General features: G+C 41.8%; 1 protein-coding gene across 3 annotated transcripts in view; it reads left to right on the forward strand.

The window, feature by feature from the left end:
• The window catches only part of SLC25A26 (solute carrier family 25 member 26), an 83323-nt gene that overhangs the window by 42934 nt on the left and 23046 nt on the right, over positions 1-17343 (forward strand). For 2 of the 3 annotated variants that reach the window (XM_069028420.1, XM_069028422.1), the window contains exon 6: positions 14578-14622. The exons of the other annotated variant lie outside the window; for it this stretch is intronic. In XM_069028420.1, coding sequence (XP_068884521.1) covers positions 14578-14622 — 45 coding nt within the window. The remainder of the gene's footprint in view (positions 1-14577; positions 14623-17343) is intronic. 3 annotated transcript variants of the gene reach the window in all.

A 17343-nucleotide genomic window follows, 5' to 3' on the forward strand; every position in this document is an offset into this window, starting at 1 on the left:
CAAGTAGTTTACAAAAATATTTGCCTTCAAAAATACCCTTTCAAAAATGTGTTACCAAGGTGTCTGACTGTGCACCAGAGCATCTGAAGACTTACTTTAGCTGCATGTGCAAAGGGGACGTGGGCTTCCCTGCAGCCTTCCCTGCAAAATTGCCACCAACAACTGTTCTAGTTGCTACAGCTGAAATGCATTTGTTGCTGACAGTGTAATTGGCTGGCTTCAAAGGGCATACAGTGCATGTAGTCTGTGGGACATGGAAGAAAATTGTCTCATTATTACATATTAATCTTACATCATTGGTGCATTTATTTCTGAAAAAGCCCAAGAGGATTTCTATTCACTTGTGTCAGACTGGCTTCTAATGCACAGCTCCAGGGAAGGGCCGTGCTTCATTATTTCCCCCATACTTGTTTGCCTGAAGTTGAGTTGACTTGAAAAAGGGGTGAGGGTGCTCAGCATCACTGGCTTGATTCAAAAGTTCTACAGTGAGATCTCACACAGTGAGATTTCTTGAGTTAAAAACCCTTGAGAAAAAAAATGAAGTAAGGGTGAAATCAGTTACAGTGTCCTTTTGATTTACATTTTAGTTGTGTCATTTCCTACACCAGAAGTGACTTCTGCTGCAAAGCATCACAAACACAAACAAAACAGGGTGCCATTCAGAAAAAGCCCCTGTGATGTGATTAGATTGGCAATGCCATATTGTAGCTGTGAGAACTGACAGTTTGAAAACAACTCATGTGAGCAAAAAATACTTGTGATGCTGACTCTTCACTTAGGGGCGTGAGTTGGAATAATGCTCTGCAAAATCCTTTCAATATAAACTAACATGTTTCTTCTTTTAAGTTTTACCACAAGGTATTTTTGCTGTATTACAGAGGTTTTTTCTAAGTGTACTGGAAATATTTTTCAAGCAAACCAAGTGGCAAAAATTAAACGCTCAGGAATGCAGCTGAAGGGGCAGTCCAACCACCCTGAGCATGTCCTGCTTTGCTTGAAATATGGTTGCCCTTTCCAGGTACTCAATTCATCTTGAGGCCAATTTTAACAGTGCTCAGTGCAGAAATGGCTGTTATGACATGCCCTGAACCAGCTCTGGTTCAGCTTGTGTAAATTCTACATGTGGGGTGCTTTTGGAGCTGACAGGTGGAATTTTATTGTGATCCTATTTAACTATTCTACCACAGAAAAGGCTTTTGGAATTTATCTTACTGAGTTGCTCTGTGTTGCAAAGCAAAAGCACAAGTTCTTTACTTTGTTGATTTTTTAATCAGCACATCTTTTAAAGGCTCTTGCTCAGGGTAGGATCTCCCCAGTGTTCAGCTGTGCTCCCCAGCTGGGCACTCTCCAGCTGGTCTGGGGGCACAAGACCATCATGTCAGGGGCTTTTCTGTCTACTGGAAATTCCCAGCATAACAGGCTATATTCACCATATCCATCAGCATTTCAGAAAGAATTTGGCAACCTCCTTTCCACCCCAGATTAGTCCTAGGCCTGTGACAATGATAATGAAAATTCCATGCCCATGGAAGGGGGATTGGAATGAGATGATCTTTAAGATCACTTCCGACCCAAACCATTCTAGGATTCTATAACTTCCAAACAAACTGAGGTCATTCACTGGCATCAGGTCAGCTGAGTTTTTCAAATTGCATGTGAGAACACAGAATCAGCACAGTTTGAAGATTTCTTTACTCTTTTCATGACCCCAAAGCCCACTAACAGCACATGCTGATACTATTTAAAGAAAGGTGTGAATGGAATGATATCCTTTGATTGAAAACCACAGTTGATTTTTGCTCTTGTATGCAGATTTTGGTTGTTTTGTCTGAAGTGGTCTATTAGCACTTGCCCTGAGATAAAAATTGCTTTTTAACTGAAGAGAGGATTCTGGCATGAGTCAGAAAATCCCAAGGAAGATAAATGAAAAATGTAATTAAAATTCCTTGAGTTGAAACATTATGGGAATTGTAATGTAAAGCTTGCTAATCTCATTAGAAAAAAATCCTGGTGTAAGTCACCTGGTTATATTATATGCTGCTAACACCAGCCTGCTCCTTTTCAGCCCAAAAAGTTACAAAATTGTACTGTAAAAGGGACTTGCTTTGACTTGCTTTGAAAGCAAGTGTATTAGGCAGTAGCATTGCTTTCCTTCCTTTTCTCTTTGGTTCTTAATTTTCTTGGTAATTTTTCTTTACTGCACTGTCTGCTGCCCACTTCCTTGAGTCCAATTTGCACTGCAACCTCAGGGACACCATGTCTTTGATCAAGATCAGTATTTTTTATTTCAGATGCTGCTTCATAGTTTTGTTGAACTAATTTAGGCAGATATATCCCAGCCAGGCTCAGGGTGAAAGGAGCATTATCCATGCATTATGGGGACTGTGAGTAGCACCCAGAATAAGGCATCCAATCCATCCATAAGGCTCCAGGAATAGAAACAGTTCTAGAGACCTACCTAAGGGCAGCTTTCCCAAGCAGTTTCTACCCTACTGTCCAGTGAAAAGGTAAAATTTCAGGAGATTCCTCGTGGCTAGGGAATGTCTGGCTATTTCTCAGCAACATTTTTGTGTTCAATTTTCTTTCCTCTCAGGTAATGCCTGTTAGCATGAAAATTATTTCATTGCTGGCTGCTTCCCAGCTGGAAAACAGTTGGGAAGACTATGGTTCAAATCATATATATGTAAATCCCATTGATTTTGTCTGTGAATTGAAGATAAAATCCTGTACATACCCACACAACTTGAGCCATTGCCCTGTGAGTTTTGTGAATGTACCTGTGACAGCAGGGAACTGGCAAATCTGCTGTTACGGGCATTTGACATGGCTGCAAAACCAGCGAGGAAAAGAAATCATTTCAGTCGAAGCTTCTGGATGCAGAATGGCCTTTAAATGAATTTAGGCTGTGAGAGCAGCATTTCCCATCCCTTGGCATTTCCCATCCCGTTCCCTCTGGAGGCCATGCTGCAGTGGGCGTGCAGCTTGGCTTTCTCCTTTTGGTGTCAATGTTTTCCACAGAAAGAGGTTTCTTAAAGGGACCATCAGTGCAGCAGATGCTGTGCTCAGACCTGCTGCATGAGAGAGGAGCGTGCTGGGAATGGTGGGATCTGATCCCATCGTGGGGCCCTGGCAGTCACTGCTTGGCTGTGATGCTGAAGCTTCTTGGTGGAGCTCCAGTCATGTTGTTCCCGTGCCTTGTCCTCTCTTGGGTGTTTCAGATCACTTTGAGCTCCTCACTGTATATCTAAAGTAACACACAGAAAAGATTAGACTATGTTAGCTGGCTTTTCTCTTCAGTCACCATGTTGGTTGCAGCCCCACATGAGCAAAAGCACTTTGTTCAGACATCAGTTCTACAAAACACTTTGGCCCAGCTCCAGCTCTGGAAGAGCTGGAAGATTATTGGGAAGCTGGGAGTGTGAAGAAGACCATGGAGTTTTGAGAACTTGTGTTTGGTCTTTAACATCTTTAAGGAATCATCTTGTTCCCATTCAGCAGTAGTGAAAGCTGTTGTCATGCCCAGCTGGCAGCTCATCCCCACATGGCCACCAGCGGGATCGGGGAAAGGATTGGAAGAGAGAAATTGAGAAAATTTGTGAGTTGAGATACAGACAGTTGCACAGGTAAAGCAAAAGCCAAGCAAAGCAACACAAGGAATTCATTCACTTCATGAACAGGCAAGTGTTCAGCCATCCCCAGGACAGCAGGGCTCCATCACATGTAATGGGGACTTGGAAGACAAATGCCATCGCTCCGAACGTCCTCCCTTCCTTCTTCTTCCCCAGCATGACACCACATGTTCTGGGATATCCCTTGGGTCAGTTGGGGTCAGCTGCCTCTGCTAGGTGTCCCCTTACTCCTTGTGCACCCCCAGCCCACTCACTGGTGGAGTTGGGTTGGGAGCAGGAAAGGCCTTGTCTCTGTGTGAGCCCTGCCCAGCAATAACTAAAACATCCCTGAGTTATCAACACTGTTTCCAGCACAAATCCAAAACACTGTCCCATACTGGCTGCTGTGAAGAAAATTAGCTCTAGCACAGCTAAGCACGTGCTTAAGTGCTTTGCCGAACATGGAGGGGATGATTTATACTGGTAAGGTGGAAACTTGGTAGTGTCTACTTTGCTGATCACAGTTCTAAGCAGGATTTCACAGAACAAGTGTGAGCTGCTATTGTGCTCTGCAGTTCAGTTCCCTCAGGCCCTGCTGATAGCCCAAAGCTACTCCTGGGCTGTGTGAACAGAACTGCAGGATGAGAAAATGAACAAAATAAGGGTTTGTATATGCTGGGATGTTCCAGTTGTTTAGTTCTCTCACCCACCAAAGCACCCTTGTTCCCCTTGATCTTATTCCCAATGCTCTCGTAGCCTGGCACACTTTCCTCCCATCCGAGCTGGGTAACCAAGTGTGAGAAATTGTGCAGGTTTAGCTTTACGGATAAACATTGTGATTATGAGAGATTCTCAAGGCAGACAGAAATGAGGTGCCTGTATAAAGACATGCAAAGGAGCTCAAAGGCTTATGATGAAAGCATCTTCTCCAAAACTGGATTAAAAAAAATCACTGAGAGTTATGGCTTTTATTTCCACAGTTCTTACACTGGTGGTGCCATTGTACAAGCAGGATTTAGGCTCCTTTGAGGAAGCCTGCAAGAGGTTCCTGAGAGCAAACCCTCCCTGCTCTGTGCACGCAGCCAGCCTTGCTAAAGTTTTTTCCCAGCTTGCTGACAGGCAGGAAGTTGGGGGATGCAGCCGTGAGACGGCTTTCCCAGGGGCTTGACTGCCGTGGAAGAGTCTGCACGTCCACACCTGGGAGGGCAGCGAGTCCCAGGTGGCCCAGCAGTGTCCAACCCGACATCCTACAGCTGCTACCTTGGGGTGGGGGTGGAAGAAATGCTCCATTAGGAGCAGAGTAACTCTCCAGCTGCAGTGGCAGGGAGGTCTGCTGGGTCCAGGAGGCTTCCTGTTTAAATAGTTACAGAGTCTGCAGAATTGGTTAAACTGTCAGAAAAGAATTATAGAGGGTAAAAAAAAATAATAAAGGAACCATCCTTCCTGTATCTGTGTGTGCATTGTCTAACTGCTCCTTTGGGCTCAACCAAATGCTTGCTGGGATTTTTCAGTTCACTCTAATGAATTTTAGATTAGGTCTTTTGTAATGTAGAATCGGATTAAAGTTTGTGGAATTGTAGCTGCTGTTCAGGAAAGTTTTAATACGTAAAATCTAAGGGAAATCTTTGTCATAATGCAGTAGGTCATTTCACTTCTGCAAGACCATGTCCTGTGATTGGGCAAAAGCAATGCAACTGTTTATTAAAACAGCTGAAAATGGCACCCACAGAAGGAAACTTAGCAAAGCCTCATTTTGTGAGATACAAAATTCTGAATGTGAAGTAAAATACCTTTACATGGACAGCATTTCCTAAATTTGACATTAGTCTGCATTCTTTCTCTCTGCCACATGATGGAGATAATGATGTAAGATACATAAAGAGTGCTGCACAGGCCTTAAACTTCAGAGAAAGAAGTTTCAACTTGGTTTATAGCAGTTGTTCCATTAATGTTGGTTTTGCACTAGCATTGATGGAGTAGTTTTCTCAATAGTATCCATGAAGTGTTTTGTTTAAAGCAGTGTTTGCTTACTTGTTCTTTTTGGTATGGTTTGGGTTTTTCTTTTTTTTCCTCCACAAGGGCAAATAAGCAGGAATACCCTTACCAAACAACCAGGGGTAGTGATGCAGCAAAATACCGAAGTCTGTATTTGGTAAAACATTCAAAAGAACTTGGTTAGCTTACATTAACTGTATTGGGACTTTAAATTGTACTTAAATGTTAATGGTTTGGGCTCAGATATAAGTAAGGCTGCTGTGTATGTTCTGTAAAAGCAAGGAATTTGCAGCAGTTCCTGTTTAACAAGTTTTTAAAAAGCACATCCTAGAGCCTGCTCTCACCATGAGATGGGTCTGTGCATCCTGGGAAGGACATGGTAGAATCCAGATTAGTTGATCTTTGTGTTGTACTGTAGAACCTTTGCATCCACTCTCTTCTTTCTCCATCTAGAGCATCAGTCCTAATCCAGAAGCTGTGTGCAAAATTCCAGCAATTTCAATGGCCTTTGGATCTGGCCAAAATGCAAAGGCAGAGATGGATTTCCTCTTGGAAATTTTTTTAGTGATACTCAGAAAACTCCTGGCAAGAGATATATTTCATTTTTATGGCAAGAGCTGCTGTGTTATATTTGTAATCATAATGTAGTAACAAGACATTTGTAACAAAGCTAGTATAGGTTGAGATATATCCAGGATGGGAGAAACACATGTTTCTTCCCCGTCTGGTTTTTTTGGGGCTTTTTTTGTGGCTGTTACTCTGAGGACAAGACTGCCTTTGCTGATGCCAGTGCAATTACAGCTGCACTGTTTTCCAGTTTTTTAGACTGAATATTTGCTGGATGAAGCAATACTCTCACTCCTCTCCACAGATCCACCTGCCTTGTGAGTCAAACATGCTGTCTTTGATTCCAATCCTGGGTTCAGTTTTGGGCCTCTCACTACAAGAAAGACACTGAGGGGCTGAAGCATGTCCAGAGAAGGGAATGGAGTTCAGAAGGGTCTGGAGCACAAGGAATGGCTGAGGTAGCTGGGGGTGCTCAGCCTGGAGAAAAGGAGGCTCAGGTGGGACACTACCACTCTCTACAACTCCCTGAAAGGAGTAGCCAGGTTGGGATCAGTCTCTTCTCCCAGGTAACAAGTCCCAGGGTGAGAATAACAGGCCTCAAGCTGCAGCAGGGGAGGTTCAGATTGGACATTAGGAAAAAATTCTTCACTGAAAGAGTTGTCAAGCACTGGAAGAGGCTAGCCAGGGAAGTGGTTGAGTCACCATCCCAGGAGGGATTTAAAAGTCATGTCGATGTGGCACTTGGGGATGTGGTTTAGTGATGTGCTTGGCAGTGCTGGGTTAACAGTTGGACTCAATGATCATAGAGGTCTTTTCCAATCTAAATGATTCTTTGATTTTGTGAATCTGTGCTGCTTGTTTAATTCCTTGTGCTTAGGTTCTTATATCACCTGCAAAATACTCACTTGAGGAATTGTTCAACTCTGATACTGCAAATCCACCAGTCCAGTGTCCACTTGAGAATGTTTTTTTCTTTGATTAGCATTTCCAAGTTTGTGTTTAGAGGCTATTCCTTGATAGGTACCTTTCATAAGGCATTTTTGTAATTATACTTACCTTTAAAACGTCCCATGTATGTAAAATGTCCATAAGATGCTCTCAGAGTCAGTGAACTGACGTGCTGCCCAGACTGTGTGTGTGTGTGTGCACCCATGGGCTGATGTAATAACTCCTCCAAATGTTAGGAGTTTTTCCTCAGAAGACTTTTTCCAGAAATGCTGCTCTCCATGCTCTTGGGTTCTGCTCCTGTTTTTTTCATGAGAACAAAGATTAGTCCTTCATGGTCCTAAACTCAATGCATGTGCATGACTTAAAGGCATTACCTGCCAATAAATGGGAGATTAGCTGCGGCTTGTGTATTTCCTGATCAGTTCAGGTTTTTTCAGATGGCTCGTTGTTATCCCGTTTCCTTTAACGATGGGACACTTTAATGAGTTTGCCATCTGACATACATCTGCTTCCTGTTAAACAATACCTTCATTCTTCTGGAGCTGCTAAACTCATCTTTTATCCTACAAGATTTTTATCTGTGCCCTGAAAACAGCATGTACAAATCGGTGTCAGCATATTAATTTACTTGCTAAGGGATTTTTTTTTAATATGTTGTTGAAAATGAATAGCAAAACAGGCATCTCCTTTAATGCTTATTTTTTGGAAAATGGGAGAACATGGGTATTATTTGTGTAATTAGGGGCTGGTCACTCCAGCTCATGTTTGAAATCCAATAAAATCGACTTTTGTGGCTGACATTATACAATCTCTAATAGTTATTCTGTTCTCCCAGCAGAGTAAGAAGGGGTTGGGGGTGGAATTTGATGTTTTTAATGTTGTTTCTTTGAGGAAAGAGCCTTCAATAGCTCAATGATTGTCTGTCTCACGTGTGTGCAAAGTTAGGGCTCTGTGATCACCAAGATTCTTAAATCAATCCAGCCTGCATTGAGTTTGTGCATCTGCCTCAGTGCCTCTCTTTTTCCCATGTTTTGGGAACACGCAGATTGTTGTGCTGGATCTCTGACTATATCTTTCCCCTTCCCTGGTCAATATTGCCCCTGCAGAAAAATATTTTTTCTTTTATTTCTCGTTACTTTTTAAATCACAGAACCTTTTTCTCATAGAGGGAGAACTGAATTTTCCTTTTACTTATCTTTACTACATAATATGCCATACAAGTGGCTTTTATAATGAGTGTCGTGCTGTTAAAGAGGAAACGTGAATGTGAGGTTCTGCCACATAGGTCCAAAGGACATCTGTGAGAATGGCTTGTAACCAAATTAAGGGACCCTGTGGGGCACATAATGTTTTGTCTTGGAAAGGAACTTAGCTCCAACCATTCACATATGCCAGGTGACAAGTGGAAATACTTTGGGGTTAGAGCTGGGGAAGCAGAGGAAGCAAGGTGCAAATATTTATTTGAGAGTTAGCGGATGCCTGAACCAGAATAATGACTATAATTCAGGAATTTTGTATTTCTTCCCATTTGTAGCTTGCAGTTTTCTCCCAGCTCACACAGGGTTAATGTTATTTGCTTGAAAATGAGGGAATTGCTGATTACTTCAGGTGGCTGCTGATGCACATCTGAAACCTTTGTTTTAATTATACTCTTGGCATTGTTGAGATTGATGTTTCTACCACCCTAAATGCCATTCCTTTGTCTCTGGCAGTGCTGCACAGCCGCATGTTCAACACTGAAGGGCTGTGAAAAGTTGTTTGTTGCAAATGCAACTTGATAGTTTCCCCTGTGGTGGCTGAGCTTCCCATGGGGTTCCACCTCTGGCTTCCTGCAGTAGTACAGGAAGGTGCTGTGTGTGAACTCGGTCTTTCACTGTTTTCCTTAAGGAGTGAAGCCAAGAGATCTTCCTCGGTCATTGCTATGCCAGCGTTGTTAGACTTGCCCGAAAAGCTTTGTTTGTTTTTGCATCAGTGTTTATTAACAAAGCCCTCCATCATTTGTTTAACATACAAACTTGTCTGTTCTTCCACCCTCTCCCAACCTTCCATCTCACAGAGCTGCAGGAACACGGCTGATGGCTTTGACAGTCTTTTATTCATGTTAAGATTACAAATTACCTTCCTGTAATTTGGTTCCTTGTAGAGTCTGCAGTTTTTCGAGGAGGGTCTGGGAGACAATATGAATTGAGAAGCTGTGCAAGAAAATAAGTCTGCTTTGTTAGCTCTGGGGTATCCCATCGATGATGGGTCTTAAACACCTTTACCTTCAGTCAGTAGAAAAGCTGTGAAACTTCCAAATCTTGATGGTGGCTATTGCTATGACCTCTGACGTGACCAGGGGCCAGGCTTGCCTCATTTCATGCTGTCTTTTCAAAGCTCATCCTGGGGAAAGTATATTTATAGCTGAAACATCAGTTTATTGTAATCCAGATGTATTGGGCAAGTGTGTGAAGAATTTTAGGAGGGCAAGACACTGAACCAAATTTGCTGTGATTATTAACAGAAATGTTTAATTCCAGTGGGCTGACAGGGTTGTTTTATTCTGCTTTAACTTGAACCTATTAAAAAGACTTTCTATCCTTTATAAAGAAGCTAGGAAAAAAAGGTATTGTAAAAGGGACTTAGGTAAAGGAACGATTGTTCTCCTTAAATTTGCTGTTTATGCATCCCTAGAAAACAATACATTTTTGCTCTTCAGAAGTGGGTTATTAGGCTTTTCTTTGCAATTACAATGGAGAAGGCACAGTTTGGCACAGCAGCTCAGTACTCCTCATAAATACAGATTTGGGACAGTGATGGCCCCTCTGTCCTTGTCACGGTGAGTGCAGGTGACAGGTTGGGTGCAAGTTTGAGAGCTGCCCTGTGAGGATGAAATAGGTTCTCCCTGAAGTGAGCAGATGTTCTTGCTGCTGGCCCTTGTGACATTCATACTCTCAAAATCCTCTTCATAAGTGTTTGCTTTTCTCCCATTGCTGTTAATGTAGGGAACAGTGGAGGTGTGGGTGAGAGCAATTTCTGGGATGGAGATGCATTTTCAGGAACATTGAGAAAGCTCTTACAAGGTGAGCCTGTTCCTCGTCTGGCTGTTTATGCCAATCTCTCCTCCAGTATTTACTCTAACATTTGTAAAAACAGATAAGTCTTCTGGAGAGCAAAGCCTGCTGAACTGGGGACAGGGAAAACCTGAATAAACAAACATGTGCCACAGATTAGTGAGAACATCTGTAGGTTTTATATTGTTTTGAGAACACATACCACAGTTTTTCATTTCTTGTGCTTTTTTGGTTTCTCCCTTTCTGTCTCTCTATTTTCTTCTTTTTAAATATATTGCTAATAAAGGTTGGAGGTAGAAAGCACAGCTGGACTCTGCATGACATGCCACTGTTTAATTTCTAGCTTGGAGGATGAGAAGAAGAGTAGTTTTATTGTATCCTAGAAGAGAATAAAGCCACATGCAAATACCAGCCATGGACATCTGTTTCCTCTTTGTGTGAAAGAATTCTCATATTTGGAAGGGAATCCCAGTTCTGAAGGGGCTGATGAGGTTTTGTTTTTTTTCTTTTGGTTCTTTCCCCCATTCTTTACCACTCCTTCAGCATGCTGCCCTTGCTCTGGCTGTTGTTTTCCTCAGGACAATGTCAGCTTGCAGTTTAGCATCAGATATCAAATGGGTGAATTTTGAGGTACTTTAAAATGTTGTGTTGTAGTTACAAAGAGCATTATTAAGTTCCTCCTTAAATTTCTTTTATTTAATTAAACAGTATTTGGTGGGAGGACTTTTGCTCTGTCATCAATCTTCAGTACTTACAGGTTGGTATTTTTCTTTAGAAGCGAGATGTGTGTATCTGCCGCTCTGGCCAGGAAGTGCAATTATTTCTAAAAGTAACTTATTAAACATAATAATTTAAAATACTTTGTATCAGGAGAATTAAGTAGATATGTAGAAATAAGCATCTGCAAAGTTCATTACCTTAAATTAGGCATCAGGTGCTAAGGACTACAGGGATTAGAGTAAATGATAATTTCACTAACCTATAAAACATTTTAGAATAATTATTTGCAGCTGTCTGGGGGCTTTAAATTTGCCTTGTGTGTGTGTTTAAGGGTTGACTCTGATGAACAAACAGCACAGTTATATAACATTAGGCCAGACATGAGAACTGGTACTCTCTGTCTATTTTATATTAATGTCGAATGAGAGGTTGGTGGAGCTTGCCAGGGTTTCATATTTGCTGGCAGCAAGTTACCCACATGTGTGGACCACATTTTTATTGTTGCCTTAGCCTATTTCAGGCAGAAATATCTCTGCCTAACAGGGTATGATTCTGTTCATTGCTGAAGAGCTTTTCTTTTAAGAAGCAAAATACGAAAAGGAATGAAATGCTGTAAATGTTCAAATTAAGAAGTGTCCCCAGACTGCAAGATTTTGTCACATCTGCTGTGGTGGAAGACTAAAGGGCAATAAGCCATCTAAGGGCTTTTTCATGGTCAGATGAGCTACCCTTGCAGAACTATTTCTTTTTGCGTCTATTAATGCTACTTTTGGGTGTGGGCTGTTTAGTCTGGTCTCTTAGGGAGACAAGGCTTATGCAAGCAGGGTGTTTGCACACATGAACACACAGCAGCCTGCACAGCCCTTCCACATCTTGACCACGGAAATGTGGTGCAAGGACAGAGGCTGCAAAGATAAATAGGAGTTCCTATAATATTCTTGAAAATACGTGAATAAAGGTGATTAAGGGGTTTGAGGGAAGGTTTGCAATAGGAGCTGAACTTTCAACAAGGGGTGTGGAACAGATCTTGAGAAGAAATGTGATGGAGGTCCCTGTCATGGGAAGATTGCCCAACATGGCTTGGAAATTATTTGGTTTCAGAGAATCTGGTGACCAAACATGAATCTGCAGGAAGACAGACTCCCTTTGATTCCAATACCCATAAAATTGCTGGTGTGGGTTTTGTTTTTAAGTCAGGATGTCAGACAGGATCCAATGGGTGACTGTAAGAGATGTAGGACATCTCTTTAGGATCTTCTTAGTGCAGCAAAGGTGCTGCTGGTCTGCTTGGTGATGGTGGTGCTTTCTATTTTGTTTGGGATTTTCAAGTTTTTAAACTCTAGTAAAGTGTGACTTACAAATGTTTAGACCCTTATCCTGCAGCTCTCCTAGAGAGGAGGGAGCCCAGTGGCTGTGCAGGTCCCACTGACACACATCCAAAATCTTCCTGGGTGTTTCGGATGCTGTGCATTGCTGCATCCCATGGGACGTGGGGAGAAGGGAAACCCATAATCCCCATCCAGCCCTGGCTCCCCTGAGCAGGACACGGAAAGCAAACACCACTAACCATGAAAATCAAATAGCACTTGTGAACGAGTTTCCCCTTTGACTGAAATGCTTCTAGCTAGGAGATATAAAGGGGATTATGTCAAAAGCTTCCCTTGTTGTCTTATTAACAGCTGCATCATTTTACCACTCATTCACGAGCATAAAAAAGCAAAACTTGGAGGCTGTACTTGAAAGCTTGTTTTGTTTGGTGTACAGCTGGATACAGAGCATTTCCTTTTTTTTTTTTTAACAAATTTGAAGCAAATATATTGGTTATTGTTACTTATTTTTTTGGTCTAGATATAGAAGATTATGTTGCTTTTCGTTTTACATTGCAAAGAAATTATTCCATATAACTTCAGTTCAACAATGCTGCAGTAGCATGGGGGTGTATATATATCTTTTCATAAATATATCACCACACATTATTGTCAAAGATCTGGACTTTTTTACCCAGTATTAAAAATGAAATTTAATTGCTACACTAGAGTTCCAAGACCCTGATTAATAAGAGCCATGTCTGACCTTTATTGTGGGGCTCTGAGATGCCACCAGGGATATTGCTCGTTGTCCAAGACGACAAACTTCCTCTGAGATTTCAGTTTGTCAGCTCAATGTACAGCAGTGACATTGATTTCTTCTCACTGCCATTTCCTGCCTGAATAGATAACAAATTTTCTGTTGCAGGTGTCTGTCAAGTTTAGTTTTGCCTGGCAGATTAACTTAATAGACTCATTTATTAATCATTACGTGCAGCACAGGGAAGCAGACAATACTCTTTGACTCCTGTGATGTTGAGTGGATGTTCCATTTCAGATTCCTTTGTGTAGCTTGAATTTAGGTTTAATAAGCCATTCATATCTCTAGTGAACGTTTTTAACCTGACATCACTCAGAGCAAAGATATCTGCATTACATAAGCGTGATCCATTTTGAGTATCTACTCCTTTTCATGGTAAAAGATGCATAAGTGCTTTCTGAGACGAAATAATTTGTTATATGAACTGTCAAATCAGCCTAAACTAGGAGGAAAATTAAGAATGATAAAAGGAGAAGAAAACAGGTAGTTGGAGGAAGATTTGAGTCTGGGGTTGACTGGCTAACAGAGAGGAGGAGATAATGCAGAAGCTTTAGGAAGGGGCAAAGCAGACCCACAGATACAGCTGTAGGGTGATCCTAGGACAGGCCAGTGTTTTCCTGGAGACCCTTTTCTCTGAGATCTCTTGAGACAGATATTCAGCCTGGAGATAGCAAAGGCAGGGTTGGTACCAGAGGTAGGCATTAGACAGGGCTTCTCAGAGTGGTGAAGGACAAGGAAGAATGTAGTGGAGAGCTTTGTGGAGGAAGAAATATAATAGAAGGCATAAACTTGGAAAGTGATGTCTCTTGTTGCAAAGTGCTTCACAATGAAAACTGACTGATGAGTTGAGGTTTTTATCAGGGCAAAATCTGGGAAGGGCATGGAAATGCAAAGGCACTCCTGGGACAGGTGGCAGCAGGAACGAGCCTAGACAGAGATACAGGCTATTGCTGGACAGAATAACCCCGTGTTACAGGCAATAAGGAGAGAACCACCAAGCTTCTCCCTGGGGTTTTAGTTGGGTTGTGGTAGCTCCTCACAACCTGCTTTTAATTCTCAAGGGAGCCTGTTCATGGGAGATCATGGGAGATGTCCAGGAACGTTTTTGCAGCTGATGCCCAACTGCAGAGCCCTGGTTGCAGCACAACAGCTCAGCATCTGTGAGGGTCTGCACTGCTGAAGATGTTTTTTTGCCAAGCTGTGTTCCTGGCCTTGGGAATGTATTTCTTGAACCATCCTTATGGCTTTCTTGGCTGACTGTCAAACCAAGAATGTCCCTGCACTAGATCACACTGCTTATTGCTCTTCTAGGCCACCCTGGTAACAATACATTAACCTCTCAGCAGGGAATGTGATAAACAAAGTAAAACTGCTTTAGTGAAACCAGTCATTTAATGGCAGCATACATAAAGTGTCCGTAAAGATTTGTAAGTGTAATAAGCTGCAGTTCACTGAGGGAACAATAACTGTTCCTAATTTAGCCAGTTGAGGAACATGCCAACCCAATTTGCTTTTGTAACATTATGTTGGTTTTTTTTTTTCTTTTCCCACCTCTCCAGATTCCTTTCTCTCTGGTACAGTTTCCCCTCTGGGAGTCCTTAAAGGTAAGTTCTCTTTAGTGATGGAAATGTAAGTTACACATTTTGCAAAGGTTTTCCATGGTAACTTATCTAACTCGATTATTGCAATTATGGGTGTGTCCAAGAATCAGTAATTATGTGCCAACCTACCTGTGCATGTGAAGATCACTTGCCTGAATATCTGAAAAATAACAGGAATATTTAAACACTGATCTGTGGCATGCAGGCTAGATTTTACTCACAGCTTGCCAGAAATCTTATCTTCGGCTCAAACTTTTTTTACTGTTTAAAGAGAGTGGGAACCACCTTGTGTCATGGGATTTCTTTTTTTTTTATTTATTTTAACTTTTTTTAGTGTTTTGGTCTTCGTGGTAAAAGGAAATTGCAAATGAGAAAACTGTTTCAGCCTGGGTTTTGTGAACATCACTGAAAAGCTATTTTGATTGGCTGCATGTACTTTATTTTAAGATCATTTAAAGAAGGTGTCAATAGATGATGTTTTAACAGTGCAGTTGTTTGGAATGATATGCTGTTCTCCCACCAGCAGCTGGTTGCTCTGTTTACCATGGTCAGAGTCACAATCCAGATTTTTGAGTGGACAGTTGGATTTGAAGACATATAATTTCTCCATCCCTCTCTGTTTCTTTGAACTCACTGCAAAAGATGAAAGGAAGGGTTTTTCAAGTACTTGGAGGTCATAGGGTGGAAGCACAAAGAATTATTGCAGATCATTAAAAGCACTGTAGCAAAATATATTTATAAAAGAGGAGCTGGAGAGAGAAACTTTCTTCTTGGTAGGAGTGCTGGACTTCTGAACAAGCTCGTCATGGAGACCCAAGCTGGGTCCTTGTATGTTGAATTGGGACAATAGTTTGTCCTCTTGCTGTGTGTCTGTAGCTGGGGCTGTTTGGGGGGGACAAGTCCACAGTGTGAATGTTTGCATGTAGAGGCTTCAGGGAGTTCGAAATAAAGGTGAGTCCACAGGCAGGAGGAGAAGGAAAATCATCAAGAGCTTTTGCAGAACTGAGCTGTGTTCGTGGAGGATTCTGTAGGTACTTCATGAGCTCAGCCTGCTGTGGGGTCTGGGTATCATCCCACTGCACAGGGGAGCTTGGGCTACCTTATTAGGAATCTGTTTCCCTGCCAGTGTCCAGGAATGGCTTTCTGTAAACTCTTCAGCAGTGGTACTGGCCCAACCTGCTAGTGGTTAGTGCAGCAGCCGTGTTTGGGAGCAAGAGGTGGCAGTGCTTAAAGGGAAAAAGTGCCGTGTTCGTGCCAAAACCACATAAACCAGAAACATTGTGTAGCTGTTTTCAGAATGTAAAGTTGTTTTAACTAATGTCCACGTAGCTGTGACAGTAAAATGTATTGTTTACATTACAGGCTTTAAAGAAGACAGTTTGAATTTAGCTAACTGCAGGAGTGAGTCACTCAGAATGAGGCATCATGTTTAATCTAAAGAGGTCAGTGCAGATCCGAAGAGAAACAAAACTTGTGTCAGTTTGTTCCACAAACCTGTTGCATTATATTCTTCTGATGTGGAGTCAACAGTAGAGAACTGCAAAAATCAGTCTGGCATACTCAGTCACTTTGGCTCAGCACAGGGAGAGAGAGCTCAGGGTTTGTCATATCAAAGCCAGGCAGTGAAAGCAGAATAAATTCTGTTTATCTGAGTGAAGCTCTTAAAAAATTGCCCTGACAGTACAACAAAGGACAAAAATCATTATGGTCCCATCAAGAGGATGGATGTGGCCAATAGCATCACTGGGAGTATGGTTGAGGGTGTAGGGCTCCTCACGGGTGCAAGAAGGGAGCATGAACAGACAGTAATTACACAGAAATAGAAATGCAAAGGACAAGAGAAAAATGGCACGAAGCCTGAACAGAAAAGAGTTATTGAGATGATGCCTGAGGGACTATTCTGCACTGTATTAATAGGATTACTTGAGAAAGTAACTGTGGGAGCAGTTGTGTATGATGTGTGTGGGCCATCTCACTGAGGAGAACAGAACAAGTGCTGTGGCTGTGTCATTTTTAAAACCATTAGTACGAAGTTACATAAGCTGATGGAAGATAGACTCAGTCTTATGATTCCCTGAACAAGCTAATCACCATAAAAATGAGGAAAATCTTTCCACTGTGAAAGGACAGTTAGAGAGGCACATGGAAGAAGAAGAGAGTTTCTTTTTCCTTCAGATATGGCTGACTGCAGCCAGCAGCAGGGTGTTAAGCTTAAAGAAGCCTAATAAAGGCTTGTCATAGGTAGCAAATTGTGTGTTCCTATATCCCATTTTCTCTATCTGCTTTACTCTGAGCTGCTCTGGTTATTCCTTACGCGTTAGTCACAGAGTTTACATGCACAGTTTTCTCCTGTCTGTGAATGTGCACCAGCTGTTTCCTGTGAGAGCAGACTTGCATGCCATGCACTAAACCATGTTAAAAGAAGAGGGAGCAGTGTATAGATTACTGAACTATAAGGTTACGTTGGCTGTGGGTGCTGGCAAAGGGAGGATTGCAGTAATTAGCAAGAAACAGATACTGCTTCAAGTACAAGTCTTACTGATAGTGACCCAGGTGAATACACAATTTAGGAACAGGTAATAGACTCCTTTCTTAGTTCACAATGGCTCAAGAAACAACAGTAAAGTAATTATGGTGCTTTTAATTTTAAAAAAAAAGTCTTTTTAAAAAAATTATTTAGGTAGCATCCACTGCTATAAGGTGTGCTTAATGTCCTTTCTCTTC

This window comes from Aphelocoma coerulescens, chromosome 12, assembly GCF_041296385.1.
Source record: "Aphelocoma coerulescens isolate FSJ_1873_10779 chromosome 12, UR_Acoe_1.0, whole genome shotgun sequence".
NCBI classification, from domain to species: domain Eukaryota; kingdom Metazoa; phylum Chordata; class Aves; order Passeriformes; family Corvidae; genus Aphelocoma; species Aphelocoma coerulescens.